Below are 27694 nucleotides of genomic sequence, written 5' to 3' on the forward strand. Positions count from 1 at the left end.
ACAAAAGACATATGATTGTAATATGCATACAAAATACATATATTCTACTTCGCAAAATATATCTTCTCTCTCTTTTTTCAAAGTTGAATTCCTCGAGTTTGCTCTTCAAGAGGAAGAAAATAAATGTTTGTCGTTACTTCCCGATTTTTATATTTATTTTGTTATTTTATTTATTAAGCATCTCGAAGTAACTTGAATTTTATTATCTATTAAAATAACTGTTATTGTTCAGAATTGAACTCTCCGAATTTGGAAGAAGACAAGTATTCACAATTCTTCACAATTCTTATTTTATTATGAATCCTGTTACTTTTAATCACGTTAAACAATTCAAAGTTATCGAAATGACATCAATTAAATTATCAAATTAAAATAGTACTGTAAAAAATATAAGTATGGTAATTTAATTACTTGGTGTTTGTATATAATTCTTACTGTATTGATGTTAACATTAACATCAACATGGAGCTAATTTAAAACCCTATTTGTCACCATTATGATATAGATTTAAAACTCATAGTGTGTTAAATCTACATTATGTTTATATTAACATCAATACGATAAGAATTATACAAACATCGCATGTGTTAAATTCACACCCATATTATTTAGAGTGTGGAGATGCGTGACGTCACATTGAAAATTGTTCAAAATTTTGTTTGTTTTTCTGGACTCTTAATAAAATGGAAAACGACCTTATTTTTTCCCGGAGCGTAAATCTTGATTGCGCAGATTATATTATGACTGTAGTCTACATGGAAAATTTAAGACTCTACACGACATTGTCCTACATTGCGCTTCCAATACACGTGTACTGAAAATCATTATATACTCTTTCCCCTTGTAAACGTTCGGTCGTTCAACAATGATATTAAACTCGTTAATATATGATTTATCGACAGATTCTGCCGGCAATATTGATTACGTCGACGTGCGAGATAAACGCTGTCCTGACAGAAGACGCGAAGGCAATCGAGAATGGGAATGATTATGCCCAAGTCCTCGAGCTTTCATTATTGTTTTACGAAGCACAGCGTTCTGGTAAGCTGCCGAAGAACAACAGAATCTCATGGCGAGGCGATTCCGCATTGTACGATCGCGGTTCGAATGACGAGGATTTAACCGGAGGATACTACGATGGTAATAAGCGAGTTACGTTTTCAATCACTACATAATTCGATAAGTTTATGATATTATTTAAATCTAGAAAGAAATATATCAAAATGAAATCTCTTTAAAATTAAAAAAATGTATAATCCATTTTGCAAAATTAATTATTCTTATTCTGCCAGCTGGTGACTTCGTCAAATTTGGCTTTACGATGGCTTTCACAACGACACTTTTGGCTTGGGGAACGGTCAACTGGTCAGAGGCTTATGACGCCGCCGATCAACTGGACGAAATTCGCAGAGCTATCAAATGGTCCACTGATTATTTTATCAAGTGTCACGTAAGCGAAAACGTGTTGTACGGACAAGTGGGTGATTTTCCCATTGATCATATGTTTTGGGGAAGACCCGAGGAACTGAATACTACTAGACCAACCTACAAGATTGATGCAGAACATCCTGGTAAATACTTCTCTTTTCAAATAATTCGTTTACTTATCAGGAGATAAATAGAGAAACAAAAAAATACATTAAAAAATACTATTGCCTTTAATTTTTATTGTATAGCGTATCTATTTATGAGAAAATCATTTTTTTTATTTTTTTGACACTCTGGACTTATCTTTTCATCATCTTTTCATCATTTATTACATTTATTACATTTATTATATATTGCAATCTTATAAAATATTCTATTTATTATTATTATCAGGTTCTGATCTCGCTGGCGAAACGGCCGCCGCTCTCGCAGCTTCGAGCATTGTCTTCAGCAGCGTCGATCCTGAGTATAGTGCCAAGTGTCTCGAGCACGCAAAGGATTTGTACAAATTTGCTGACGTTTATCGCGGTCTTTATCACGAAGCGATACGCGGTGCTGAACGTTATTACGAAAGCACGGACTATGGCGACGAACTAGCATGGGCCGCAATTTGGCTTTTCAAGGCGACCGGAGACACGAAGTATTTCGACGACGCAATACATCATTACCAGCACTTTCATCTAAAAGAGCGGCCGAACGCATTCTTCTACAATAAGAAAGTCGCTGGTATTCAGGTGAAATTTCTTATTTATATATTATTTTTATTCTAAGATAAATGATAAAAGGGCGCCGAAATACTTAAGAGAAGAATATTTAGAGATAATAAAAAAAGGGAAAGAGATGAGAGCACATTAGTAAAATTGAGATGCAAGAATATGGAAAAGGCTAAGGCCCGATTGCACCAACGTTATTTTGACTTTAAGCAAGGCTTAAGACTCTCTCTATCTCTGTCTGCTTTTCGTTTTTAAAACGAGACAGAGAGAGTTTTAAGTTTTGCTTAAAGTCAAAGTAACATTGGTTCAACAGAGTCTAATAAATATTGGTTAGAGGAAGACGATGAAGAAGAGATATGTATTCTGCAGAAAAAGTAAAGATAATATAGAACACTATATAAAGGAATGTGAGGTAGGTTCGATGAACTATAGGAGAAAAATAGGGAGAGATTATAGATAGGCTATGGGGGGGGAGGGGAGAACTAGATGAGATTAAAGGTATAGAGCCATAAAGAAATTGTGGAAAAAGAAAGATGATATTGAGAAGAAAGAGAAAAAAGGATAAAGAATTAAGTTCAGTAGATAGGAGGTCTAAATAAGTAAAGAAGGCAGAGGCAGAGGCGAGAAAGTGAAAAATGGCCATAAGAATAAAGCTATGAATAAGTAGGAGCAGAAAAAGAAAAATATAGTAAGAGGAGAGGAAACTATAGATAAGTGAATTTAAAGATTAGGTAAATAAATGGATAATTAAAGAAGATACGCGGAAGGAAGATATGGATGAATAAGTAAGGAGACGAAAATTATAAACCAATCTCCTTCTTGATTATATTATACGCTGAAATTAATAAACTATTCTATTATTTTATTCTAGTAACATATATTAAATAACATATAATAAATGTAATTTATTTGTTGCGAAAGAGTCATTCTCCGACAAATTTGGCTTTAAAGCAAGGAAAGTTGAAACTAATTCGCTAAATGGTGATATCTTGTTCTCTTCTGATATCTTCAGCTGGAATACATTTTTCCTCGCTTTTTGTAGGTACTGCTAGCCGAATTGACGGGACAGTCCGAGTACCAGAATGCCACCCGCGCATTCTGTGACTTCTCAGTACGACAGCAGAAACGTACACCGAAAGGCCTTTTGTTTATCGATAAGTCCGGTACTCTTTCTCATGTTGCTAATGTAGCCTTCGTCTGCCTCGTAGCGGCGGACTTCCTGGAAATCGGCGAATCACAGGAATATCGCCAATTCGCCAAAGAACAAATTGATTACATGCTGGGTGGAGCCGGTAGACCTGAGTTTTATTCCAAAATATCTAAAAAAGATAAAATTCACCCATTTAATTGCGACGGATTATTTTATTCATCATGCAATTTCTATTTCTTCATTTTTATTTTTTATATCATTAACTCATTATTAATTATTATGTCATCGATTAAAAATTTTTATATTGTTAAATATAAATAAAATCTAAATATTTGGCAATCAATAAATGCACGATAACGGTAACAAATTTTTGGATGGAAGTTTATCTTCTTTTTTTTTCATTTTCATCATTCATTGAACTTATGTCTTTTTTTTTTTGTAGGAAGAAGTTACGTAGTCGGATATGGTAAAAATTCACCGAAACAGCCGCACCATGCTGCCTCTTCTTGCCCCAATAGACCGACACCCTGCGGATGGCAGGAATTTAGCAAGAATGCCCCAAATCCACAAATCCTTTATGGTGCTCTAGTCTCCGGACCAGATGAGGTGGATTTGTTTAAAGATTGTCGCGAGGAGTACGCTTATACAGAAGTCACACTGGATTACAACGCTGGTTTCACCAGCGCACTCGCTGGACTGTTGCAGCTACAATTGAAAAGCGTGGACAGAAGATCATTAAAAGAAAATTAAATTGTAGTTAATCGACGCGTAGACGAATTTCTAAATGTAAAATCGAGGCTGTCGTTGATTCTTTGCAATGATATACAAAGAAACTTTTTAATATTAAAAACTACATTTTGATTTAATTTTACAAGATTTATAACATTAATTTTATATTAGAAATCTAATTATTGTATTATATATACAAATATATATTATATATATAATTTTTATCTTTGAATTATATATTGAACTATATATTGATATATGTCGCAATATTGCGATAAAACCAAGTGTGTGATATAATAGCTTGAGATAATAAGTATGTGAAGTTTTACGTCATTAATCTTAAGAACGTTTTAAATTTAATGCAAACTTTTTAAATCTAAATTTATATAGAAAATTATAATATTTTATCTAATGTTGTTAACAATATTCAATTAAATATAAATTGATAATATTGAAGTAAAAACTAAAAAATAACATGCGCGTATAAATAAAGCATCGTTTTGTTCAAAATGATAGAATTTACTTTATTTGCAGTCCGACAAAGACTACAACAATTCAAAATACATTCAAGAAAATGGTAACACGAGACTTTTTCAGAAAAGGTAAAAAAAACCTTACCTTTTTAGGTAAAAAAAAATACTTAGATAGTTATTGATCGTAAATCTATGCGCGAACTGAGCCACGCGTAGTACAATATTGATCGCGCGAACATAAACAAAAAAATAAAAAAACAAATGGTAAAACTTTTAAAAAAACAATAAATACTTGATATTTTTCTATGATATTTGCGTGTTAAACAATATTTTTTTCATTTTTAAACACAGATTGCTTAACAATTTAACATTGACAAGATACTATTATTTTTTCTGTTCTTATCATTCTCTAAAAATATTTAGGAGAATGAATCATCAATTTATTATTATTTCTCATTATTGCTTAATACTTATGCAAAATATTGTTTCCACGTGCATTGATTCACGTCAATAAGTCAAAGCACAGTGTGTGTTTTGTTACTTGACCAGGCTGCGTATAGTATCTTGTTTCTTTAATAAATCATATTAAAATGACATACGTATCATCGAAGAAGCAAGTTTCCGCGAAGTGAAGACTTTATCTATAATTTTATAAAAGAAACACAATGAGATAGCAGCGAGAATTTGCGCTGTATAAATTCCCAAACTTTTCAAAAATAAATATGCAAAAAATAAAGCAAGATTTATTGAATATTCGTGATTTAAGTCTCTTCTTTGATCCGTGTAACGTGACAATAGATTTGTTCAACAAGACATAACGTTAGCGACAATTGCTGCATATTGACAATATGCTTTTCCATGCGGTGGCTCGTGTTACAATCGCGCTTACATTACACGCTATTATGTTTATAGCTGTATCGGCACAAGTGCACCATCGCAATTGAAATAAGCGAATGCTATCGGTACTATCGTCATGCGACGCGAACACATTTTTATCTGCAGTTTAATGTGGCTTTTTCTCTTTCTGTTTTCCGAAAGATTTTTTACGAATGGTAAGTTTAATCCCAAATTCTATAAAACTTTATATATTGTACTTCGCTTTTTCAATTGCGATAATTTATGACAGGAGAATCAGGAAACGACTATTCGAAAGGATGCGCTCATCTACATTGTGAGAATGGTAGCCGTTGCATAAAACGAAGATTTTGGTGCAAGGATCCTCCTTGTCCTGGCATGTTATATTGCTCTAAATCGAGAAAAGGTGAGAGAAAACATTCAAGAAGATAATTGCTTTGTCTTCCGTCAGATAGAAATTTGCTTATTTTAGACTTCAATATTTATTACGATTTCTTCTGTATTTATATCTCTGTCTTTATATCTTTTTTACATTTAATTAATTTAAAATACTTCACGCAGTATTATATATTGTAAGTGTAGATTTTTTTAAGTCTGCCTCTTTTTAGAATCTTTGAAGGGACCTCTGACGTGCGACACTGTTCGTTGCAATAGAGGACACGTGTGCATCATCAAAGTTCGGGGATGTCATTGGGGTAGAAGTAATTATTGTATACTAACAAATTAATTATTTCTAGAAATGTAAATAATATATAGATTCTTCAAAATTTTCTCAGAATGTAAGCAACAATTAGCGCGCTGCGTATTGGAAAAAGAATATTACGAGGGTGCAGCTTCCTGCGCCGGTTTCGAATGTCCATCAGGAAAACGATGCATCTTGCGAGAAATCTTCTGTGTTAGTCCACCGTGCAAACTGATCAAAAGTTGCGAAAATGAAGAAGGTTACATCAAGCAAAGGAATAATTAATTTAATTCATTCTCAATCATACTTTTACTTATTTTTTCATAAACTTTTTACGTGTTTGAAATTATTTAAATATATGTTACATATTTAAAATATAAAATAATTTTTTAAACATATTTTGGAGCGATGAGTTTGAATCTGTCATTAGAAAAGTTCCATTAGGTCGAATATGTATATAACTTTGTAACCTAGTGTTATTAATTAATATTAAATATAAATAACAACTTTAATATATATATACATATATATTTTTTTTTAGAATATAAACCGATTTAAAATGCCTGTTAGAAAGTTGTTAAATTTGTATATAATGAAAATAAATAATTATTATTTTCAGATGTGCAAACTTGGTTCGACCAATGCAAAAGTTTGAATTGTGCCTCGGAATACGAGTGTTTCTTGCGAAGGCCAGAAAACAATTGTCGCAAACCGACATGCACACATACGCCTGATTGTACACTCACCATTGGTTCGTTGTGATGATAAAATGATCAAACTATGCTTACGCATTTGTAACAATAATGATCCGTAATTCTTTTCGTAGAAGATGAGCTAATCAGTAAATATTGCTATGGTTGGATCTGTCCACGAGCGCAAAAATGTGTAGTGCGAATTGTAGGTTCGTGTAAGGGTTTCAATTGTATCATCGAGCGATCGTGTCATGCATCTTCAATCTCGTCCACTAAACGCAACATGAATAACGAGGTATATCTCTTCAAAAAAATCGCATTATAAATTGCATAAGACTCGCTGTTAATTCTAAAGAGCAAATTTTTCAAGAAAATTCGCGAAAAAAAAGCAAAGAATGTCATATAATCAAATTAATTTATTTTTATCTTGTATTCTGACGACTTTTCCGTCGAAACAAATTCGTGAGTTCACTAAAAATAAACTAGAAAGACTCTGACAGAAACAAATGTAGGTCTCTAAGCAATCTTCAACCAGAAGAACCTTGGTGCAAGCCGAGAGGGAATTAATTCACCAAGCGCTAGAGAGAAGAACGAATTACCCGACTACAAGCAAAAAGGTGGAGGATTTTCTTATATGAATGAATTAAAAATTACAAGAAAATTCAGTTCCGAAATTGAAAGACTCGATTATGATTTCAGCCGACTTTACCAATGACTTCAACGAAGAAACAAAGTATTCACTATACAACTTCTGTGTAAGTTAATTTTCCATTAACACTAATTATTATTTTAAAGATATGAAGTGATTATTCTGAAAATGTTTTTCTGTTATATACGTTTCTTTATATAGAAAGCAAGGGACAGAAGTTTCATTGATTCATCAGCAAATTGCAACAACGAAACCAAATTTAATCACAGAATCATCAACGAATGAACTATATTTGACGTTGTCTTATCCTCGATTGAATCACAATAAACTCTTTCCAATCAACGATGACAAAGTTTTCCAGGTATTAATAAATCTATACACAGATAATTTCAGCGGTATTACAGCAACATTGTAAATGTTATAGAAATATATCTAAATTCTTTAATTAAGAGTTCAACTTCTCCGGTAACTGTACCCGCTGATGGGAAGACCGAGTCAACTGTGTCGCGTGATACAGATAAATTAGAAACTCCAAAAAAAATCTACATAACAACCAATGAGTTCCCTCTTCCCATGATGTTAGAGGACATTAACTTCTTTGACCAAGGTTATCCGATCTGGATAAAGAACAATCCATATCGTTCGTGGAAAGTGAAGGACGAAGAGGGATGGAGATACCACGCGCCACAAGAACCGTACAAGATTTTATTGCCGCCGTATGAGCCGGTGATTCTTGTCGAAGATATAGGAAAACGAGGACAATTTCTACCATTCTTCACTGATGCATTCTTCACTGACTTTTTTAGCGAAGCTGCTTCAATACCTTTGCCAGAAATAACACCTGCAGGTATTTATGTTAGTTGGAATTGTATTCTGATCAATGAACATTAACATCGCAGAAAAAATTTGAGTTTAAAAATTTGAGTTGCAAGACATATTGTCACAAAATCCATTAAAGACAAATTTATGAAACATAATTTAGAGTTGATTTTTCTTCTACAAAAACCATTTCTAAAGTATAAATCACTTTTTGCAATTTTTTTCACCTTTAAAGTGTTGTGTATCTTTATAACTGAACTTTAAATTTAAGTTGTGTCATAAATGTACTTAAAAGTAATTAAAGAATGTAATTTATTAGCTTCATAAAGAGATTTCTTTTCATAAAGAGAGATCTTTTATAGCAGATTACTAATTAATGATTGCCAATTTAAAAATTAATATCTGGATATTTTATATTCTGCATAATTAAATTATTTAATTTTTTACGATTTAAATTATTTGAGTTATTAAAAATAATTTATTTAAATAAGATTTAAATAATGTTTTTTTTTTAATTCGTTGTATAAATGTTACTATTTTAGATATTGGAAATTCGAAGGTGGATAATACTTCGATGATTACAAATGAGACTATTGATTATACAAATATAAGTTCTACAATTGCCAAGATAGAAAACATCAAGACGAATCATACCGATGAATCGCTCAACGATCATAGGAGTTCCCCAATAACGGAAAAAACAAGCACTGCTTCGCTAAATATTCATAACAAAGAACTAGATAATTCTAATGTGAGTATGCTTCAAAGGATTATCTTCCAAATGTTTGTACACACAAGGACATAAAGGCTTAGCCATCTGAAGTTGCGTATCGAAGAAGGTATATGAGAAGAAAAGACATGAGGATTGAAAAGGCATAAAAAGATATATCTAGATATTTATGTCCTCGTGTGTACTTTCAGAATTAGTGTGGCAATTGTTTATTCCATCATATTCAAACCATACAGGACTATGAGTGGCGACCGTGGTATATGATTCATAATTAACTGGAACGAAATGAACCTCAGTCAAGCCGCGAACAAGGATCCAAACGAAACATCACTGATGTCGCAATTGATAATCTGTGTAAAAATGATTCTCTAAAGTTATGCTAGATCGCATAATGTTGAAACAAAGTAACGATAAATGCAAGAAAATAAAAATAAGAATAACTGAGTATCAAAATTGTATAAGATTGTATATAAAAAAATTTCGAAGCTTTACTATATTGCAAAAAAATAAATTTAATTTACCTAAAAATAAAATAGAAGAAATCTCGCATACGTTTATGTAATTATAATATCTGGCTTCACTGCAACGTGTCATTGATGTTTACAGATACAGAAATGATACGTTGGTCGACATAGAAACGTCCGCGAGAGGCCAAATTACGGACGAGAAGAAGAGTCGAGTTTCTGAAATGCGATACGTAGACGGGCGCAATAAAAATATTGCGACATTCAGTCCACCTGCTTCAACGAGGCAAAATGATTATAGCACTCGGGATGAGAAACTCCACGGTCTCGCAAATTACCCTTATGACACGATATCCGTTCACTATGTTGGCAAATCAAGTCGCGAATATGGAGGAGCTTCTCTAAGCTTTTAAACGTTGAACGGGGAAGGAAATACAGGTATTCGCGAACGATGTCTCGATATTTTTATCTTATTCTGGATGACTTGTGAAACCGGTTCCGAATTTCAGTTTCACAGCGTGATATGCTGATCACGTTTCTTCTTGACGAAGACTTATTCGACAACGAACGTGTAGTAATGTCTCTCCTATGAGGCTTATTATATCCGTAACAATAATATGAGAAACCGAACAGTACACGACGAATATTCCAGTCACGAGAACTATAACAATATCAGCGGCATCGAAATGACGGGATCGTGGGAAACGGTACCTTTCTGATCGAGTGCAAAATTTATGAGTGTTTTTTTATTATCTCTCTGTCGTCGCCTTTCCTTTTCCTTTCCATAGCGTGATTTTAGAAACGAAATCGTTCGTTTGTAAATATACTTCCGCGATTATTAGCTCGGGGGTAGAGTAAACAAATATACAATGGCAGCGAGAAATTGCAGTATTTCGCGTACTTTGGAGAACGGTGTCAGGCAACGTGTCTGAGGAAAATGAATTTATCCCTCACGAATATCGTTTCTCTTCGCACTTGGATAATATCATGAGATAATCAAATATATTATATTAATTATATTATCCTTAGCTTGTCTTTCGACAAACTTTTTTGCAGATTCAATTAGGAATTTCTTTCGGACAATACGTATATTGTATTGACTAAATTAAACAATTATCTAATTCGATTTACTATGATACTTGTTCCTTAATCATATTTAATTTGAGATAGTATATTATTCTTAGAACATGATAATTTAATCAATACAGACAATAGTCATAACGATTACTTAATTAATGACTACATTCTGTATCGTAGAGAATTTCTTCGTCATTAAGAGATCTTCAGCGGAAGCATCCGCAATAATTTAATTAGTACCTACCGGTCCCTCCACCGCGCGTCATCGCGAAATTTCTTTGTGATGCTAACTAGTCGCAGCACGTAAATTCCCGAAAGTATTCCTGCGAGTGCGAAGCAGAAGAGAGAAGGTAGAAAAGTGGTGGAAGTTGTCGAATATTACCACAGTGATGGGGAATGGTACCGGTCTAGTCGGCCGTTGATCACGGTACCGCGAACTACGCTTACTCTCTCGTGCGTCTTTTCCGCGCTGTGCTGCGGGCTGTTTCAGTCGAGCAATTATCTTTCGAAGGATACGGGGTGACCATCCTTGAAAGGTGAGTTCTTTGCCTTTTCTTCTCTACTCTGGTCTTGATGAGACCTACCAGACCTTGAAACCGGTGTAATTTTGGCGAGTCAAGATTTGGAGTCAAGATATTCTGTCTGGAGACTGGAGATGATTCCTGTATCTCTTCATTCGTGACATCAAAACCAGGACGGTTGATGCGATCCTCCGTAGTTTCCATATTTATGAAATATAAATATAAACTATTATTATCAATGAAATTATTAATACATTTTTTTCATTTCTTATTATCATTAAGAAAAAGAAAAAGGAAGAGGAAAGGAACTAGAATTGTTACTTTAATTAATTAATTTTGATTGTTTTACATAGAACCAGCATATAAAATGAAATATTATATCAAACTGAGATAAAGTTTTCCAAGTAATACTCATTCAAAATTCTAACGACTATATAATTATTTCCGTGCATATGCAAGATATATAAAAATTAGTTAGCGAATTAATTGATAAACATCTATTAATATTAACCAAAGAAAGAAACGTCATATATAATGTCTCATAAAAATTTATAAATATATGTATGAATGTTTGTATATTTACATATCTGACAGGAAAATGAGTGAAAGGTCTGAGCCTCGTCTTCTTGTCTCTGATATGTGTTACACGCTTGATGCATTTTTGCAACTAGAAATTGTGTCTCTGTGCAATAGTTAATTACTTGTTAAATAAACGCAGTGATAAATATGCAGGATTAATTCGCTGATAATCGTATCTTGGCATTAAGCGTCGTCAGACGCTTACCTCTCCCTTTAAATGCATAATTGTCACTGCAGCGACAAGTACGATGTCCTTGTCGAATATGCATAATTCGTTTTTTTAAGTCTATCAGTAGAATATGGTATTCGCTCGCAAGTCCTTGAGAGACTTATGCGTGCTTAAAGATCGTATCGTCAATCACGTGAGAGAAATGCACGAAACGTGATGATTCTTATCCGTTTAGCAATGTCAAATTAAAGTTATATAAAGTTTTAAGATTATATCATAATCACCTTGCTTTCTGAAGTGTGATTGTATATAATTATAAAAAAAAAAAAACTGATAACGGTTTGTCATATAGACACAGTAATTTTTCCATTAAAATCGTAAGTCTTGAAAATTATAAAGTACGTATGACATAATTGTGTTTAATATATTTGCCTATGCCTAGCAGCTTTGCTCGGCTGTGTTCATTAAAAAACAATTAAGCAGATATCCGGCCATATATAGAAGAGAATAATTTTTAATCGCATTGAATCGCAGTGAAATTTGCTATTATTGAATATCTCATAATTATATAAAAATTAAGATTATTCAGAGTCGTAAGTTCAGATCTTACGCATAAGACATTGCACAACATTGTAATCAAATAGCTATCACATCGAAGATATCCGTCGAAACTGGATACGTATATAATAAGGTGAATATAGCAAAATAGATGAAATTGACATGGAAAATCACGTCAGGAAATATGTAACGTAGCGTGTAATATCTACATTTTCACGCTCAAGAATCAAGAAGCATATAGTAGTAATTTGCGGGAAATTATACTCTCTTTGTGGCGATGTTGCGATGTTGTTAACGCCAACTTTAAGCATTTTTAAGTTACATAAATTCCAATTAACACCCTCTCAAGTGCTACGATCTTCTCGTGCAAACAATCATTACACGTCAAATTGTGCTCTGTTATGCGATTGATCGTATATGTTACGTGTGTAACACATTAGATAACAATATATGAATAACAATTAGAAAAAATACAAACATCAGTTAACGTTCCTGAGAAATCAGACGATAATTTCACGCGGTCGAGAAATTGAAGCATGTACAAATCATAAGTATATTCTCCCCTCTATTTTACAGGTAAAAATTTTTAAAAATCTCTTGAAAAAGTATTTAAAGCTTAATTATATCCAGAACGAATTATATCATCAAGAGATGAACGTAAGAAATGAAGTGCGAATTCTCTAGGGAGAGGAAAGACTTGTTTCGTTATCATATATATTAATTTACATATTGCGATAATTTACGTGGGAAAATGGGAAGCGAGATGCGTTCTTCAGAATTGCTAGGATTATGAGCAAGCAATTTCTCAATGAGTTGATGCTCAGATGCACGCACATAAGATAATGACAAAAAAATGAGTAAAATTATATTTCCATTACTTTAAATGATCGAAAATTACTTTGTTTATTCGTGATTTTCCATTTCGAGCGAAAGATATCCAGCGAACATGGATGACGTACTAATTAATCAGGAAGTGCATTAACGTCGAGTATGTAAAATAAATAATAAGAACGATCTATAATAATAATTAAACAAAAATATCAAGCGTTCCATTTTGAAAGTAGTATAAATATAATCAGACAAAAGTATATCACTTGATTTTATTTTACAATTTATATCCAGCGATAAAATTTAAATAAATATTATTAAAATTTATTTTATATAAATGATATAAAATTAGATACGTTTCGTTTAAATCATTTGATACAAATCTAGTACGATGAAATCATGATTCAGAAATATTATTAATTATATACCATAATTTGTAGAAATCATCATTTCCGATATTTTTAAAATTCTAATTTCACTGAATCATTATTATACTATTACCTTTGATAGAATAGACAAATAAGACGAACTCATTTCCTACTTTGACTGTTTCGAGTTTTGTTTATTACATTCAGCTTCAGGTACATTATGGTACTTTAGTACGTAATTGCAGGAGCCCGAATTTGCCTATAGCTACTCGAGCGTATATACGTTCCTTCGCAAAGCCTCAACACCGTTACGTTCACTGACCGAGAACCGCGCACTGTCTCGCCGTCGATTACGAAAGTCATGCTATTTTACAGCTTCTCCTTCTGTTTTCTTACGTCCTTACCGTGTTGTGTCAGGTACATCCGTGCAATACAACCTGTCAAATATAATTTCGTTAATAAAAGCCGTCTCTTATTAAAGATCTATCCTTTATCTATCTCGTTAAAAATCCATTGAACTGATATCAGACTTTAAACGCAGAGTTCACTGATCTGTCAAAAAAAAATTTAGCTTTATCTTTCTCCCTAATAAATTTGAAAATTTGTGGAAATTCTCTGAATGTGTGTCTAGAAATTAGAAGAAATAATCCACGTATTAATCTTTAAAATATAATAAATATTATTTAGAAAAAATCATTACAATATCGACCTTGGCATCTAAATCTTTCCCATACAACACACTTTATTTGCAGGACATTTTAGAAATATCCTTAGGACAAAGAACATCTCCTGGATACGTTTAAGATGTCTCTCGGAGGTCTGTGCTGTATAAGTTTCCTTTTCAATGAAGAGAAGACGTACAGCGTGTTGCTCTCTTTGTTTTTCCACACCTCTCGTGCTTTCTCACCGAAAATTTAAGCGTCGCGTGAATGCAATCCCTACATACAATCGTTACGCTTCACTCGCGGGTTCGCGGTAGATATTCGGCGCGTTACGCCTCACGCGATTATGTATCCGACTGTGAGAAATGTCGGAAGAGGAAACACGCGGTGTAAAAAAAAAGTTTCACCGTTGTATACACGTACGCGCGCATACAAGGCAGGCGCGCATTCCGAGAGAGACGCAATGCAAGAGAATTACATTGTAGAAAGCACGTGCGGCGCGCCTCCCGCGAAGAGGAATCGCCTCTCAATCGCGCCGGTCGCTGGTCGAACGGAGCTGAATGAATTTACAGCCGGACACACTCTATTACGGGACTGTTACACCGGTTACACGTTCGACAGTGACGACGACGGCGACGTCGGTATGCGCACTCTCACTCTCGTTCGGGCCTTTGTTCTTCACGGAACGGAGCTCAGCTTCATGGTCCGCCGACGATGCAGCGGATCGAAGATAAACGCGCTCTCGGCGGATTGCATCGGTGCATGACTGGTTAAGGAATATTGCTTATTGTTAGATGCTTCGGCTCCTTTGCTGAATGAAAATATTATTTTCGCAGATCACACGCTTTACCTTTCAACCGGACAATTAAGAGCAAGTTTGCGTTGTATGTTTCAACACACTACATTAACATGGAGTATTCATGTATTGTTTACGCGTTGACTTTACACGAATTGTTTTCGTGCAGGCAATAAAATATGTAAATTATCATAAACGGGATAATACAGAAAGAAATAATTAAATTCTATAATTATTAATATCTGACTTTTATATTAATAAATAAAGATGTATAAGCGAGAAGAACAATTTAATACTAAACTTGTATACTTTTATATTTTTAATGTTATATTATTAATGTAAAAGTCAAATATATTAGCAATCAAAAAACTTAATTATTTATTTTTATATTTTATTATTTTTATTATTATGTATAATCAGTACAACGACAAAGAATATACTCTTTAATGATCCAGATTGTTTACACATCAAACATAGTTTACATAGTTAATATTCTATGACATAGTTTACACAGTTAATATTCTCGTAGATACAGATTATTATATTTCATGTAATCCTGATTATAGTACTATTAATATCGCCGTCGTGATTATTGAGAAATAATCAATTTAATCTGTATAATCATGTTACAGCAAAACGCGATGACAGTTACCGTTATCTTCGAGGTACAAGAAGATATATGATTATCACATAATTTACGTAATCACAGTAATACTCGTAAATTAAATGGTCATGCATTTCTGCGGTTAGTTATTGTAGTTGATCGCGCGGCTTGAAGAAACGTTCTCAAATAAAATACGTTCTCCTTGGAATTAACGCGCGACAATTTGATAAAGTCCTTTCCCCATCGATATCGACATACGTTATTTACTATCGTGTAAAAGAACCGAGAACGAGCTCAGTTTCAATCAGATCCAAAGTAAATTGTTGTCTTACGGTGAGGCTTTTCGGTGTTGCAGCACCGGTAAAGCCTATTTACGTCGAGTCACTACGTGATTGATGAAACACTAATAATGTTTCTGTTCCAGATGAGTTGCAATTGTCCGTTGACCACGTCCGCAGGACCCACTTTGGCCTCGACATGCGGTGGCTCGTCCTTCATGCTCTTTATGGGGCTTCTCGAAGTCTTCTTGCGTAGTCAATGCGACCTCGAGGACCCGTGTAACAGACCTGCGCCACCGAGCAGCGTCAATACGAGGTAAATTTCATACAAAGACCGTTCTGGACGAGGCGATTGCCAAATATATGGGTCACGAGTAACCGAAAAGGAGACCCTAATCAACCTCGCCTTTGATGATTTCTTTCGATGGATTGCGCGATAACAGCAATCAATTCGTCAGGAATTATTATCCACGCGTATAAATAAGTACATGATGTGTATCTCTCAGTGCGACAATCAAGTGTGCGTTAATGACATAAAATGACATCGAAGGAAAATGAAAAGGATTTTTGACATTTGATTATTATATTAACTAGATATTCAGTCTCTATATTTTATTTTTAACTTTAATTTATTTAATAGTCGTGTTGACTAATTTTTATCATGTGAACAATTTTTTTACTGTTAGGGCAAAAACATGACAAAGTATCGGTCGACTATTGTGTCATTGATGGAAAGTCCATGTGACAATGTATGTAACCATTGCATGCACAATACATTTTTAATTGTTTTCCATAAACGACACAGTCCACCGACGTTTTAGATCTGTTCTTTATCGATAATTCTCTCTGAACTGTTTCTTTCATTTCATCTTATTGCACTGTTGTGCACCAGTTTAAAGAGTTTTTCGATAAAGAATTCTTTTGTTACGTGCTCTTGGCCTTACTAATGATTTATTTCAAATGTTTCTTTATAAATTGCTTTATCTATCCAGAGCAGACAAAAAAAAGCAGTAAGCGTTGGCTAATCACAAAGCTCGTAAAGCCATAACGTAAGCAAATCAAACATATTGATTTTCTTATTGCTTATGTTTTGCTACTTAAGTCTTTTGTGCGATTATCTTTATTATCGATTCTGAATGGAAATTATGTTCACTGTGGCTACGTTTAGCAACTCAATAGCGCTCTAATTAGTAACATTTTATCCTTGTTCTTTATTAAATATTAAAAAAGGGCAAATTATACAAGCATTGTGAACATCAAAATGAACATAGCTTATATATTGGATGTTAAGCATTCCATATTTATGACATCTTCTTAGGTGATAGGAATTTCCTGTCTTATGATCGACATCTTTGTGTTATTTATGAATGTCTTAGTCGTTATTGTTATTTTTATTGCTAAATTAATTTACTTATTAAAATATTACTGCGCCCTAATAAACTACACGTCAATTTGCATTTACCGTCTTTACTCTTTAAAACTTTTGAAGTGAATTCTCATTAAGAATGAAATCTCATTGTTACAGATTGAAAAGTGTGCTGTTCTTTTCAAGACATTCAATTTTCACTTTTTAGAGTTAGATTCTACTAAAAATTTAGAGAATGTACATTAATTCTTGTCGAATATGGCAAATCCTATTTTACATTAAAAATGAAGATTAAGAGCTCGGAAAATAGAAACGGCGTATCTCTCCCGAGAGTTCATGAATGTCGAAAACACACACATTCATAAATCTCATTGAGTCGCTGAGTCACGAATGTCCGTCGGATTGTCAATTTGTCCAACTATCGCGGTTATCAGTAATTACCCGGATAGCGGGAACGCGAGCTTAGGAAACTCACAAACACGATTTCCTTGTTTTCGTATCGTTTGATCGTCCGATCGAGGTCGGGAGATACGGTCGCGAGGATGAATCTACCACCATCCCGAGTGGTTTCCTTATCTCGCGACCGCATTGTGCGCGCACTGAATGTAATAACACGTCGCACCTTTTTTCTTTCCCGCATGGGATCTTTTGGCACTTATCGATGAGAGAGATTTCTTCCGCTAAGAAGAAGAGAGCATCGCATCCGCGGGAAGTGTTCCGCGACGAATCCTAAATACGGATATACGATTGTGTCGCGGGCACACGTTACTCACGTAATATCACAGAAGTACTACCGGCGCTTTTCTCGTTTCTCTCTTTCTTTCTCGGAAAAACACGAGCATCCATGCACACCTCCATCCGCGAGATCGTTGTTACGCGCGTACGTAATATCGCGGGCCATTGTTCTGATGCATCTCTTCGTTGCGTCACATCTCGTCGCCTCATCGACGCGCACTTGCGCTGCACACACCGACGCGAAAGGAGCAGAGAGCTCTTTTATACTCGGGAAAGAATTAGCTACGAAAGAGATGTGTCGAACCACACACAGAAAAATATCAATTTACTGCTAAGAAAAAATTAAATTTATTTTTTTTCTTTTAAGTAACGGTTATCTTTTTATCAAAGAGAATATTTTCTTGATAATAATCTATAAAAAAATATACTTATTACAAAATTTTAGAAAAGTTCATTATTATGTACTCAAAACAAGAATTTATTTTCTTTCGAAGAATATTTATAAAAAATTAAAATAAATAAAATTTGATCGAAGAAACGAACTTTTCATAATGAGCAAATCGAATTTGTTTTAATTTAATAAACGTGATTGAAGTATTAAACTTACTAGGATTCAGAATATATTTTCAATAAATTTAATGCTTCTGATGAATTTATAATAGATTTGTGGATATATAAACTTTTGAGATATTTGAAATAAGTAATTATTATTTGCATATTTTTCTGTGCACGTAAAAAAAGAGCATATAAAAATAAGTTTTTATAAAACGCGCGAGACAAAATTTATTTTCATTTATTTGATTTTTAAGTGTCTTTGATTTATTTATTTGGTCCTTAAATATATGATGTTCCGCAGAACCTTTACACCTTAATTTTGCAATTGATATTCAAATGTATAAGAACTTTGATTATTAAACAATACTTAGTCGTTTTATATGCTTTTGTCTTATCTTATCATGCGCGAAGGACACAAAATGATCTGCAAAACTGCGACCGTCAAAAAAATGGAAAAGAACGCAGAGTGTGCAGTGAAATTATTACTTGTGTCATACAAGAACCTGTTTAGCGAAGATGAAAACAGGTTCGATAGCACTTATGCTTATCTCGACTGCCATAGCTTACATAGCTGCTGGCACTTAGACAATCTGAGTTATTTGACATATTCATTCCAGTAAATTTACATAAGAATGAAACACTGTGTATTAATGCATTTCCACAGATATTGGTGATTTCTTAATGTTGGATTTTGACAGAGTGATAACAACATAACGATATATAAGACAAAATGATGTAAGAGATATTATATTTGCATTATATATCTCATGCTCAATATTCACACACTGAAGAGGACATTAATAAAATAAATTAAATTAAATTAATTAAGATATGTAAAACGTGTAAGATATGTAAGAGATCCATATCTCTCGTGAGAAACGTAATGAATTCGCTAATTAAAGAGTCAATTTTTAAAAAAATAATTTGATACTTTCTATTAATTACTATTGTTAACTACTTATATTTTTTTATGTTTTATTTTTAAGATCTTCATCTTACAATAAGTTTATTTTCTATCATTGAAATCTATACTTTTGAAACTTAAAATAAATAAATAGATATTTGATATTTGGCGAAAGCGAGACAGAAAGTTCTGGTGTAGTCTTATGTAAAAATAAAAAACAGACCTAATGTTTATGATTTAAAAATCACATATCCCTCGGCAATTTTATAAGGAAATTGGTTCCAGATTAATCAAAGACACAATTGAGAGGAAGATGATCAAGGAGATTCTTATAGTATTTTATTATGTGTGTACGCCGTTCTATCAAGTCTCGCGCGTAAAAGTATGTCATTGTCCCTCCTAGCATATAAATACAGGCACGCCGTGGCATTCAACTGAGAACATATACCACGGACACTTACGATCGTCCCGAGCAACCTCCTGAGAAACCCGCCTTTCGCCCGATGTCGATATGGAGGCATAGCTAGAAGGGAAAAGGATGCTCCGTCCCCAATACAGGGGTCTGCGACGCAAAATCGATCAAATTTACCAACATTCATGATGTAACAATCATTAGTTTACTAGGCAAATTAAGAATCGAATTTAATAAAGTTTAATTAAATCCCAGAACGAGGCTTATTAAGTTATTAATTATGTAACGATAATTATCGATTTAATTATCCAATTAAAGGAAGAAGACAACTTATTATGAGAGAACAAATAATTCAGTTTAACAGTTTAATTGAGTGAGTTTAATTTCTCACTTTTTCCTGTAATAATTTCTCTTTATTCTCTCTAACCCAGTTTTTAATTCGTCAAAAGTAAGGAGATTACTTAATAATATGATTATGCTGATTAACGTGTCTTTCGTTAATGAGTATACATCGTAAATTGTTGAAAATCGAGCAATCATCCGTACTAACACGACATTTTTGCTTTCAAAACGTCATTTATCAAATTAAGGAGAAGGATCGAAATTTCAGTCAACTGAGAGTTTTCATGCTATTCGCGCTTCATTTATCACAAGATCAATGACCCAGCTCGATAATTAAGCACAAAGGTTGAGTAACGAGATATGCATATACCTTGTTGATATCAGAAAAAACTAGACAAGATTTATGATATTTTTGTAATGTAACACTTGTTACACTGTTTTCAAATATATGTAGGCTTAATATTAGGATTCAATATCAACGCGATGTCTCTCCTTCTGTAGATACGATTTCGTAGTGATTGGAGGCGGTAGCGCTGGAGCGACCGTCGCGGCCAGATTGTCGGAAGAGCCGAGATTTTCCGTATTGCTGTTGGAAGCTGGTTTGGACGAACCAACGGGCACCCAGATACCTTCCTTCTTCTTCAATTTCATCGGCAGCGACATCGACTGGCAGTACACCACAGAGAGCGAGGACGAAGCTTGCTTGAACAAGGAACACAAAAAATGTTACTGGCCTAGAGGAAAAGTATGTAGAATTAGATGGAATAAAGGAACGGAAAAAAGAAGAAGAAACCTCGATGTTATAATAATTCTTCTATCAATTTTTTTTTCTCTAATTATTTTTCAATTAAATTCCTGATTTTAATTATATCATGATTAAAAGTTGTATAGATACAAAATGTTTTTATTTTTAAAGGTCTTAAGTATTTTTGTCATTACAGAAAATACGAAATTAATGAATTTTCAATCGAATTAGTGTTAAAATAAATTTAACAATTTATAATTTTGTAGTTTTAATTAAAAATTAGAGGATTTTTCTTTGTCAGAGATACTTGTTATGAAATATCTATATGAAACTATAATATGGAACGGTAGATAACAACGTAAATCCGTAGGTCCTCGGCGGTACGAGCGTTATGAACGGGATGATGTATATGAGAGGCTCGCGCAAGGATTACGATGACTGGGCCAAGCTCGGCAACGTCGGATGGTCCTATCGCGACGTCCTACCGTTTTTTATACGGAGCGAGGATAATCAGCAAGTGAACAGCATGGATTACGGCTATCACGGGATCGGCGGACCACTCACGGTTATGCAGTTTCCTTACCACCCGCCATTAAGTACCTCTCTCTTGGAAGCTGGAAAAGAATTAGGTACATATAATTGCGAGGTTTGAGCGACCACACAATTTTTACCTCTAAATTTATTAAGATATTAATCAGAGAAGATTAATCAAAGAAATCCAAAATGAATTGCTTTTGTCTTACTTTTTCCTTTCTATTTCCGCTTATTAATTTTTAGTTCTCTACTCACCGTTTGTCTTTGTTAGCCTTTAATCTCAATGCACTGTATTCTTAAACGGCGTCTACAATGAGATTTTAGTGTGTAAAATTTAACCTTTAAGCCTTAAGCCGTAAGAAATTAATCAATAGTTAATCAATAGATTATTCTCCTCATTGTGATTGATCAATTTCTCTTACAATTTCTCTTTAAGATTTAAAGTCTTATTAAATTTGACGTAATTAATCTTATTATAGACGCCACTTTAGAGAACTTACTCTAAAATTTCTTATAAACGCATTTATTTATCTATTTATCTATTTATCTATCTATATCAGGATACGATACGGTTGATCTGAACGGACGAACCCACACCGGGTTCGCCATAGCGCAGACCACATCCAGGAATGGCTCACGTCTTTCCACAGCGCGCGCCTTCCTGCGTCCCGCTCGGAACCGTCCGAATCTTCATATAATGCTAAATTCAACGGCGACGAAGATCCTCTTCGACGAGAATAACAGGGCGGTCGGTGTTGAGTTCCTTCATGACGGAATGATGAAACACGTGTCGGTTGCAAAGGAGGTGATCGTGAGCGGAGGTAATTCTACCGATTAATTGAGATAATGAACGCTTCGTCGGCTAGCATTCGTGTGTAATTTAAACCGGTGCAAGTCAGACAAATCTCTATAGACTTCTCCTTTCTCAAGGGCTCGAATATATCGACGGTTCTGTCTTATCTTTGACACGGAAGAAGACACCTCTGAAGAGGCGCAACTACATCCCTATTCATGTCAAGAATATCGCATATATAGAAATCTGTGTTTAGAAACCACGCTCTGCACACATACATAGAGAATCAGTCTCAGTTACTCATCCTTCTACAAATTCTCTCGAGGGATAGTAATCGATTTCTCTCGAACACGGATTGCGCATCTTACGACGTCTTTGGGACTAAACTTCGCAATGATATTGAAGCGATAGAAGACAAATACACGCCGATAAATTCTTTATCTTTAAATACTCTACATTAGATAATAAAATTAAATTTATAGAGATGAAAAAATCATTTTTTTATTTTTATATCTTTATATTTTATAAATATTTAATGAATATTTATTGAATGAATAAATTTGCATTACCTTTTACGTTCACGATATTATCCAGTGATAAAATCTGTAGGATTTATTGTTACATACATGTATTTAGTGTTACTATCGTGCACACAAATCCTTGCAATGAAATCATCACGTTTGTTCAGGTGCCGTTAACTCACCGCAAATCCTCTTAAATAGTGGCATAGGATCTCGAGATGAACTCAATACAGTGGGAGTGCCGGTTGTTCGCGATCTCCCGGGTGTCGGCAAGAATCTTCACAATCATGTTGCCTACGCGTTGACCTTCACCATCAATGATACCGATACTACTCCTCTTAATTGGGCGACCGCTATGGAATATTTGCTCTTCAGGGATGGCCTGATGTCTGGAACAGGTAAGACAGACTGCTCTAAACATTTACTTAAAAATTTTTTAAATGTGTAAGAATGAAATGAGCAATGAAAAATCTAAAGAACTTTCCTAGATAAAAAAGTTGAAAAATAAAAATTAGGAAAATAATAAATTGTTTAACACTGTTAAAAAAATTAATTATATATGTAAAATTAAAACAAAATAATATACACATATGCCGAGTAACAAGACATAACGGATATCTAATTACGTTTTCAATTAAATTACTCGTTGCAGTTTCTTTTGTTTCACATTTTATTAGATTGTGATCAATTTTTGATTTGTTTATTTTTGATTTATTGTATATAATTTCAAAAAAAATATTTAATCAATAACGTAAGTTAAAAAATTTAATTTCTTGAAACATAAATAAAGTTTAGCGTGACTCTCGGAGAAAAATCGAAGAGGCCGTAACTTCGATCCTATCTGTATTTTTACTCTACAAGTATAAGCCATCATTGTCTCGGGTTATTACATTAGAGAACTCGAGACCTGAGATCGAGGGTTTGCAACTCCCTAGGGTTACAATTTCATTGATCGGGGCAACGCGGTCGGGTTAAAGTACTAGTCTGTTCTCCTTCCTGTTTATCATGTCGAAGGATGTTGCATCTCGAAGCGTTAATTCACGGGCTTCGTGCCACGAGCAGTGAAAGTGTATTATTGCACAATGGTCACGTTCGTGGTTCTGTCGACCCGCGATTACGTGACTTATCCCGACCGACAGATCTATTTACCGTCATCCGAATTGCTGACTTGAAGCCGATCATCGTCTCGTGCGCTACTCGTGACTCTCTTCTTATGATTTGTCAATGCGAATTATCTGATCCTCGTACTGTGCCATTATTTCACATACACTCCATACATCATTATGTTCGAATATTATTTCTCAAGCTTTCTATGACCCGAAGAAAAAAACCTAACAACGAGACTGAGAAATACAATGATAAAAAATGAAATGTATAGAGATATTGATATAACATTAAAAATTAATGATTTAACGATGTATGAAATACGTAATATCTGACGTAATTTTTAGACAATTTGTTAATAACTAATCACTTCTTTCATTGCAATATTAATTGTTAATTTAAGTGCGATAATTTATGAGAACATCAGTGATGATACTTAAGGTTGATCATCAATCTAATATTAACAACACTAATTCCTTCTCATAAATTAATATTAACAACTTACCTGCTTTGAATGATTATCATGTACCTTTCTATAAATTACATTTGCATTTCCATTACATTATAGGTTTAATTACGATGCGTGTAAATATCGATTAAAAGAGACTGTATACAGGATTTTTCATAACAAGTAGGCACAACTTTAGAAATTCAGGAAAAATAACACATAAAAATTATATAAACATATGTATTATCTGATCTTGTTTCCGAAAGTTATAGGCGTTTCGTGTTTTATTAATTTTCATTATAAACTGAGTTAGCATTTTAATGCATTTCTGTTTAATAGTAAACATCTTAAATTGATAGTAAACATTTGAATAGAATCAGCTAAACCAACTCAGTTTATAATGAAAATGAGTGAAACATGAAAACGTAATTTGAAAAAGAAGATCATAGACAGAATAAACGTTTATATGAATTTTCCGTGTCCTGAATTAATTTCTAAAGTTATACTCACATATTATTAAAAACGCTCTATGTATAATTAATTGTCAGGGCTTGACAAAATATATCATCAAAATATTTGAAATACAAGATACAAAATACTGTCAATCTTTCGATTTGAAATATAAAGTACAAAATGAAAATACTTCCAAATTTTTTAAAATACGAAATACTTTTTAATCTTTTAATTATATGTATCATTAAATTCCTCAACGATGCCAAGCCCTCAACATTGCACAGAAATTCTATTTCACTTACATTAGAATTTCCAGAAGAGGCAATAACTCTTATTTCTTGATAACACACATTCTTAACGTATACTTTAAACGGGGCTGAGCAAAATACATTATTACAGTATATTTGAAATACAAAATGTTGTACTTTTATGTGCTTCTCTGAAATATAAAATACAAATTGTATTTCAAATATTCTATTTCAAATACAAATATCTAAAATATATCCAGCTCTAACCACAATGAAGTACGAACATTTGTGTTTATTGTGCCATTAATAAAAGAAAGAATGACAGACGCACGAAAAAAAAGTTTATTCGAGATTGTCATATTTACCTTTTGTGCGATCATCTAATTAATACATTTAATTATATAGACAATTCTGATTGGGCGGCATATTTATTTTACATTCCACTCGTACATCCTCTTTATTAAAGATAGGAGAGTAACCGTTGAAAATGATGCGAGCGCATAACTTTGTGTCGGAATTCACCGAGTAAATTGCTCGGGAATTTATGTAAATACGTACTCCGTCGCGTGTGTTATATTCGTAACGTATCCCTTTCACGAGACTAACTCGATCATAACCCATAGTGCTTTTTAAGGTATCCACGATCGATAGCCTCGAGCTGTGCTAGTTTTTAACAAGTCTTACCTCCGAGGCTGAACTCCTTCACGTTTGAGAATCGCGTCCTCACATGAACGCCTGCGGCGCGGCGAGACGTTATAATGGGACACAGTTCTCGCTAAATGCGAATCGCAAAATCGCTTCTCTTGACATCAGCTATGCGAATCAGTTATGCGATTCGGAGCTCAATTAAATTACATAAGGATAATGAACGCGATTCGGATACATTAAGTGTGTCGCAAAAACGATTCGATTGCATCTATACTCGAAATACTGATGTTTCGAATTTCGCTTAACAGCAAAATCGACTGAACCGTGAGTCAGATTAATAATTGAATTTTTTATTTGTTAATCAATGATAATACTGATATTAGAAGTTACAGATTTATGAATAAAATATTACTACGGTTTGATCGCTTCAATTATTATAAAATAAATATTTGGTTGTAAAAATATATTTTTTTAATGATGTGGAAATCTTAACAATAATTGTTACCATTCTATACACACACAAAATTATTTCATTACAATTATATTAAATTAATAACATTATTAGATTTTTGGAAAACAGAACAGAACGAGATTCATTTAGCATTGCATTGATCTAGGAATATCCGAAGTGACAGCAATGATAAACACTAAATACGCGAATCCGAAAGAAGATCATCCCGATGTACAACTAATCTTCGGTGGTTACCTGGCCGATTGCGCGGAGACTGGAATGGTGGGCGAAAAGAAGGGTGCAAACCGCAGCATCTACGTCATCCCGACTATCCTGCACCCGAAAAGCCGCGGTTATCTACGTTTACGAAACAACGATCCTCTCTCGAAGCCACTGATCTACCCCAAATACTTGACTCATCCCGACGATTCGGCAGCTCTCGTGGAAGCCGTTAAGTTCAGTATCCGATTAACGGAGACCCAGGCTCTCAAAAGGTATTAACTTTCAATTTTTAGTAATTTTTTCATGAATGTAAGTAAATGCAGACGTGTTGCATCTTTTTCAAAAAATGAAAATTCCAGATAGAAGAGCATAAATACTTATGTCTATTATTATTTCTGTTTTTGCTATTGTTTCTACATTTCCTTAACAATCTCTTAAATTCATAGACGGTTTACTTGCATTTTAGATTTTAGGATAGAATTCTATTTATAATTTTATATACTTGATATATGTATATATTTTAAAATATATGTTTCTATGCATTTTTTTTACTCTTTAAACTTATTTGTATTACAGAGTACACAAAAATATAAATGGAATCAGATTCTAAACTTTGACGCAAATTATATATATATAGATCACCTAAAATAAACTCAAATACAATCAAATATATACTTTATTCTTTAATTCATATTTTTCGTAATACTTTTTCAATAAAAAATTTTTCTTATTTTTCTTATTTTAACATAATCAATTTCTTATATCATAGATCACTTTTATCATAATCAAAAATGATTTAAAAAATCTTAGATTAGTCTCAGATATCTTGACTTATTTTCGCGAATTCTACGGAAATCACTTATAGGTATGGTTTCGAGCTGGACCGAACTCCCGTGAAGAATTGCGAGCATCTCAAATTTGGTTGCGACGCTTACTGGGAATGTGCAATTCGACATGACACTGCACCCGAGAATCATCAGGCGGGATCCTGCAAAATGGGACCGCCAGATGATCCAATGGCTGTGGTTGACAATCAATTGCGAGTCAGAGGAGTGCGAGGTGTAAGAGTGGCCGACACAAGCATTATGCCGAGGGTCACATCCGGTAATACGAATGCGCCAGCGATTATGATCGGTATGTAAAACTTTTCATCTTTCTCTTTTCCTTTTTATAACTATATGTACATGTTGCAGGTGAAAGAGCGGCAGATTTCATTAAGAAGACCTGGATCGGTTGATTCTATGTTGTTTAATCAAACGATTCAATTGCACTGTCGTATTATTATTTCATTAAAGACATTGTGTATCTCACACATATAAATAAGTGAAAGAGAGGAATTTAGAAAACGTATAAGTATATTTATATAAAAAAGTATAAGTATATATATAT

General features: G+C 33.6%; 2 protein-coding genes across 2 annotated transcripts in view; both read left to right on the forward strand.

Moving 5' to 3' along the window:
• LOC108684574 (endoglucanase E-4-like) overlaps nt 1-4041 on the forward strand; it is a 6095-nt gene extending 2054 nt beyond the window's left edge. Inside the window, exons 2-6 of the mRNA XM_018188963.1 lie at nt 903-1140; nt 1293-1571; nt 1822-2162; nt 3184-3433; nt 3734-4041. Of these exons, the coding sequence (XP_018044452.1) occupies nt 903-1140; nt 1293-1571; nt 1822-2162; nt 3184-3433; nt 3734-4041 (1416 nt within the window). The remainder of the gene's footprint in view (nt 1-902; nt 1141-1292; nt 1572-1821; nt 2163-3183; nt 3434-3733) is intronic.
• Nucleotides 4042-7411: 3370 nt separating this feature from the next.
• LOC108684589 (glucose dehydrogenase [FAD, quinone]-like) lies at nt 7412-27554 on the forward strand. Its single transcript, XM_018188984.1, has 11 exons — nt 7412-7477; nt 7822-8218; nt 8733-8941; nt 15971-16140; nt 20640-20883; nt 21254-21512; nt 21978-22238; nt 22899-23129; nt 26250-26577; nt 27171-27439; nt 27499-27554. The coding sequence occupies exons 1-11, from the start codon at nt 7412-7414 to the stop codon at nt 27540-27542; spliced, it is 2478 nt and encodes an 825-aa protein (XP_018044473.1). The 3' UTR covers nt 27543-27554.
• Nucleotides 27555-27694: the final 140 nt, after the last annotated feature.

The sequence above is a fragment of the Atta colombica genome, unplaced genomic scaffold (assembly GCF_001594045.1).
Source record: "Atta colombica isolate Treedump-2 unplaced genomic scaffold, Acol1.0 scaffold136, whole genome shotgun sequence".
NCBI classification, from domain to species: domain Eukaryota; kingdom Metazoa; phylum Arthropoda; class Insecta; order Hymenoptera; family Formicidae; genus Atta; species Atta colombica.